At 43.1% G+C, this 5,572-nt stretch overlaps 1 protein-coding gene across 1 annotated transcript; it reads right to left on the reverse strand.

Moving 5' to 3' along the window:
- Positions 1-2,066: 2,066 nt before the first annotated feature.
- Positions 2,067-3,196, reverse strand: LOC309803292 (dnaJ homolog subfamily C member 8-like). The gene has a single exon (XM_082619303.1). The coding sequence runs from the start codon at positions 3,189-3,191 to the stop codon at positions 2,781-2,783; it is 411 nt and encodes a 136-aa protein (XP_082475429.1). The 5' UTR covers positions 3,192-3,196; the 3' UTR covers positions 2,067-2,780.
- Between the last annotated feature and the right edge of the window lie 2,376 nt (positions 3,197-5,572).

The raw sequence follows: 5,572 nt of genomic DNA on the forward strand, positions 1-5,572 counted from the left end.
CTATTACTGTGTTCATATTTATCTCTCCCTTTATGTCTATTAATATTTGCTTTATGTACTTAGGTGTTCCTTTGTTGGATACATATATATATATATATATATATATATATATATATATATTTATAATTGTTATATCTTCTTCTTGGGTTGATCCCTTGATCTTTTTGTAATGTCCTTCTTTGTCTCTTGTAACAGTCTTTATTTTAAAATCTATTTTATAAGAGGATGAATCCAGGAGGTCCAACATCTGAATAACAGGAATTCCAGAAAGAGAGAATGGAGAAAACTGAAGAGAGCAACTTCTCAGTTAAATAATCCAAGAAAAAATTCTTGGAAGTAAGACATGACTTTCCAGATGGAAAGTGCTCAACAAATATCTAGCATATTAATGAAAAGAAATCCATTCATACATACATATTATCAAACACATAAAAACACAGAAAGGATTCAAACTTCGGAGTGGTTACTTCTGAAGTATGAGAGGTGAAGAATAGAAGTGGGGAGGGATACAGAGTGAGTTTCAACTAAATCTGTAAACTTTCTTTAGAAAAAAACTGAATATGGCAAAATGTTAACTTTTATTAAATATGGGTGGTGATACATGAATGTCTGTAATAATCCCTGAACTGTTCTGTATATATTTTATACTTAAAATATAAATGCATTGGGGTTTAGGAAAATATATAAGAATAATCATAACAGACTTATTCATAACAGCCAAAAACTGAAAATAAATCAAGTCTCCATCAAAAAAAATAAAGTCTATTTTGTCTGATATAAGTATTGCTATCCTGGCTTTATTTGATTTCCATTTTTATGGAATACATTTTTCCATCCCCTCACTTTCAGTCTGTATGTTTCTTTACATCTGAAGTCTCTTGTAGGCATTGTATGAATGGGTCTTGTTTTTATATCCATTCACCCACTCTTTATGTTTTGATTGGAGCATTTAGTCCATTACATTTAAAGTAATTATAGATATACATATGTTCTTATTGCCATTTTTTAAATTGTTTTGGGTTTTCTTTTTTAGGTCTCTTTTGTTCCTTTTATTTATTTATTTATCTATTTATTTTTTGCGGTATGCGGGCCTCTCACTGTTGTGGCCTCTCCCGTTGCAGAGCACAGGCTCCGGACGCACAGGCTCAGTGGCCATGGCTCACGGGCCCAGCTGCTCCATGGCATGTGGGATCCTCCCGGACTGGGGCATGAACCCATGTCCCCTGCATCGGCAGGCGGACTCTCGACCACTGCGCCACCAGGGAAGCCCCTGTTCCTTTCTTCTTTTGTCCTTGGATCTGATGACTATCTTTAGTATTATGCTTGGATTCCTTTTTCTTTTGTGTATGTGTATATATTATAGATTTTTGGTTTGTTGTTACCATGAGGTTTATATATAGCAATCTGTATATATATGTGATTGTTTTAAGCTGCTCTTAATTTCAAATACATTTTAAGAAACATGCATTTTTACTCTCCTCCCTTCATGATTGCTATTTTTGATATCATATTTTCCATCTAATTGGTTTCTGTATCTCTTAACAGCTTATTGTGGATATAGATGATTTTACTTCTTTTGTCTTTTAACCTTCTTACTAGCTTTGTGAATGGATGATTTTGTACCTTTACTGTATGTTTGCATTTACCAGTGAGTTTTCTCCGTTGTGATTTTCATGTTTCTTGTTGTGTTCTTTTCTTTTTCACTTAGAGAATTTCTTTTTTTTTTTTTTTTCGGGTATAAAAATTTATTACACATACAGAATATTACCACTAACAAATGCGGACAGGCTAGGACACAGTGGTACTGGAGGGAGGATGGCTAGCTCTTTGGAAAGTGAATAGGTTTGGGTGGCTTGGAGCCTCATGCCACACGGATTGGCCAGTCAGACGGGAAAGCACATGCCAAACACCACGGGACGTCAGGGCATCGAGTGACTGCTCTGTGTGTCCAATGCCTTCCCACCTGATCTGGGGCTTCAAAGGATGCCACACTCAGAAGCAAGCAACTGAAGGAAAGGGGCTTCCTAAGGTGGCCCAGGCTTGTCTCTGAAGTCATGGCAACACCATTTTAAGCAATATGTTTAATTGGATGATTTCCACAAACTATACACGAAGTTTCTAACCATCACAATTCAGTGAAGTACAAAACATTTAAGTTACAGGCTGTGGGAAGAGAAGGCAGCACCAGTGGTGGCACCTTCCAGATCCCGGTTGGTCTAGGGGTAGGGGTAGGTTTCTTTTTAAACCAAGCCCCTCATTTCAATGTACAAAAGAATTACTCTGATTGATATTAAATTGTATTGAAAACAAAATGGACTAAAAAGCAAATACTACCCTATGTTGGGGTGAAAATGGGAGGTAAGAATGAGTCCTTCAAAGCAGGAGGGGAGACAGGTGAGGGAAGGTTCTGTGGCTGTGACCCCAGGGAGTCACTCACGCTGCTCCATTTTTACTTTTGGTGGTCTCAGGAAGGTCCTGTTCTTCTTCTCTTTCTTTCCTTTTGTATTTGCTTGGAAGTTTCGCCAGCTGTCCACACGACCATCTCGACTTTCCTCAAAATTTTTCTGCCACTCCCTTTCTCGTTTGGCTTTTTCTTGAGCTTCAATCTCTTCTTCCCTTTGTCGCTTCCTTTCATGCATCTCTTTGGCTTCTCTCTCTTTTCTTTTAATTTCCAGCTCAGCAAAGAGTTTCATGGTCTGTTTGTATACTGCTTGTTTGAACAGCTCAGGATCATCCTCCTCCACATTTGTAGGCTTTCCTTCCTTCTTTAATTGCTTTTTTCACTCTTTCACGGTGTGTTCCATGTATTCTTTTCCTGCCTGAATTACATCCAGGGCCCTCTTCTTTTGTTCCTGATCCAGTAGCAACTTGTAAGCTTTGTCCACAGCTTCAAAAGCCTTTTGTGCTCTGTCAGCATCATCTTGATTTTTGTCAGGATGCACCAATATGGATAACTGCCGAAACCTCTTTTTTATTTCTTCATCTGTCACTTCAGGATCTATCTGAAGAACCTCAAATGGGTTCAAATTGAAGTAGGAGGAACCAGGACGAGTCAATCTTTCGATCTGATTTTTGGACGTTAGAACTGAATCTCTCTTCTCTATTTGTTTCACCTCACTGTAGAAGGTCATAAATGCCTCCTCCGTGCTGCCGCCGCCACCCGAAACCCTGCTCTCTCCTGGAGCCGCCATTTTCCCGGCCTGAGAATTTCTTTTAACATTTGTCATAAAGGTGGTTTTGTGGTGCTGAAGTCTTTTAGCTCTTGTTTGTGAAGGTTTTGATCTGTCCATCAAATCTGAATGAGAACCTTGCAGGGTAGAGTATTATTGATTGTAGGCTTTTCCCTTTAATCACTTTAAATATATCATTGTCACTCCCTTCTGGCCTGCAGAGTTTCTGCTGAAAAGTCAGCTGATAGCCTTACAGGAGTTTCCTTGTATGTACATGTTGCTTTTCCCTTGCTGCTTTTAATAATCTCTCTTTATCTTTAATTTTTGCTGTTTTAATTACAATGTGTCTTGGTGTGTTCCTCTTTGGGTTAATCCTATATGGAACTCTTGCACTTCCTGGACTTGGACGTCTGTTTCCTTTCCTAGATTAGGGAAATTTTCAGCTATTATGTCGTCAGTTATGTTCTCAGCCCCATTCTCTGTCTCTTCTCCCTCTGGGATCCCTATAATGCTAACATTAGTGTGGTCTATGTTGCTTCAGAAGTCTCTTAAACTGTTCTCATATCTTTTCATTCTTTTTTTCTTTTTTTGCATTCAACATCAATGATTTCCACTACTCTTTCTTCCAGCTCACTGATCCGTTCCTCTGTATCATTTAATCTACCGTTGAGTCCTTCTAATGTATTTTTCATTTCACTTAGTGTATTCTTCACCTCTGTTTGGTTATTCTTTTTATTTTCTAACTCTTTGTTAAAAACGTCTATCTTCTCACTCTGTGCATCCATTCTTCTCCTGATTTCTTTAAATGTCTTTACGATCACTGCCTTGAACTCTCATGGGTAGATTGCCTATCTCCACTTCACTTACTTCTTTTTCTGGGTTTTTTTCTTGTTCCTTCGTTTAGAACATGTTTCTCCGTCGACTCATTTTGCCTAACTTGCTGTTTTTATTTTTATGTATCTGGTGGGTTTGTTAGGTTTCCTGACCTTGGAGAAGTGGCCTTTTGTGGCCTATGCATTGTAGCACACATTCCCCTCATCACCAGAGCTATATGCTCTAGGGGTTGCTCCAGTGAAGGCTGCTTGGGTCTTTCTGCTGTGGCAGGCTGACTGTGTGGTGGAGGGAGGGATTTTTTAGACTTGTTGGTCCCCAGTCTGGTTGGTTGCCAGGTCTTGCCTTGTGTGGAAGCTGCCAGCTGCTGGTTGGTAGGACCAGGTCAAGAGTCAGCTGGGTGAAGAACCCTGGGGGGCTGTGGGTCTAATGCTAAGATACTGGTGGGTGGAGTCTGGGTCCAGGAGATTCTGATGCTATTTCCTGCCCACTGGTGAGTTAAGCCTGGTACTGGGGCTAGTGCTGGCCTACTGGCAGCAGAACTGGGTCCTGGGCTTTGTTTGTAGGGACCAGGGTTCCCAGAGCTGGTACTGGATTGCTGGTGGGTGGGGCTGGTTCCTGACATAGTTGGCTATAAGTCCTGAGGTGTCTTGAAAGTTGTATTGGCCTTCTAGTAGACAGGGCTGTGGCCCAACTTGTCCTGGGGCAGGATCTGGTGTGCTAGTGGGTGGGCTGGTTCTGCAGGCTGCAGGACTGTGGTTTTCTTGTGGCTGGTGTCTGCCTGCTGGTGGGTGAGTTGGCTTGCTGGTGGGCATGGCCAGGGCCCAGCCAGTCCCAGTCAGAGTCTGGGCTGCTAGTTGTTGGAGGTGGGTCCGAGGGTCTCTAGCTGGAGAGCCCTGGGGTCCTCGGTTCTAATGCCTGTGTACTGGTATGTGAGGCCAGGGCCTTGGCCCTCTAGTGGGCAGGGCTACATCAAGAGGTGGCTGGGGCCTCAGGGAGTCTGAGCACTCACACCTACAGACCACTGGACAGGATGGGGCTGGGTTCTGGGGCTAAGAAGCTAGAGGGAGGATTCCAAAATTGTGCTTGCCAGCACCAGTGTCCACGTGGTAGAAGGAGCTCCCCAAACTGGCTGCTGCCAGTGTCTGTGTCCCCAGGGTGGCCTCCAGTTGCCTCCTCCCTCTCTGGGAAGCTTTCCAAGGTTAGCAGGTAGGTCTGATCCAGGCTTTTTTCAAATTGCCGCTTCTGCCCTGGGTTCTGGAGTATGTGAGAGTTTGTGTGCACCCTTTAAGAGTGAAGTCTCGGGCCTCCCTGGTGGCGCAGTGGTTGAGAGTCCGCCTGCCGATGCAGGGGATACGGGTTCGTGCCCCAGTCTGGGAGGATCCCATATGCCGCGGAGCGGCTGGGCCCGTGAGCCATGGCCGCTGGGCCTGCGCGTCCGGAGCCTGTGCTCCGCAACGGGAGAGGCCACAACAGTGAGAGGCCCGCATATCGCAAAAAGAAAAAAAAAAAGAGTGAAGTCTCTATTACCCTCAGCCCTCTGGAACCCCCGAAAATAAGTCCCTCTGGCC

The sequence above is a fragment of the Mesoplodon mirus genome (genome assembly GCF_964341445.2).
Source record: "Mesoplodon mirus genome assembly, chromosome: 4".
In the NCBI taxonomy this organism is placed as follows: domain Eukaryota; kingdom Metazoa; phylum Chordata; class Mammalia; order Artiodactyla; family Ziphiidae; genus Mesoplodon; species Mesoplodon mirus.

Coding starts and splice junctions, on each gene's coding strand:
- LOC309803292 (XM_082619303.1), bottom strand. CDS start 3,191: ATGGCGGCTCCAGGAGAGAGCAGGGTTTCGGGTGGCGGCGGCAGCACG.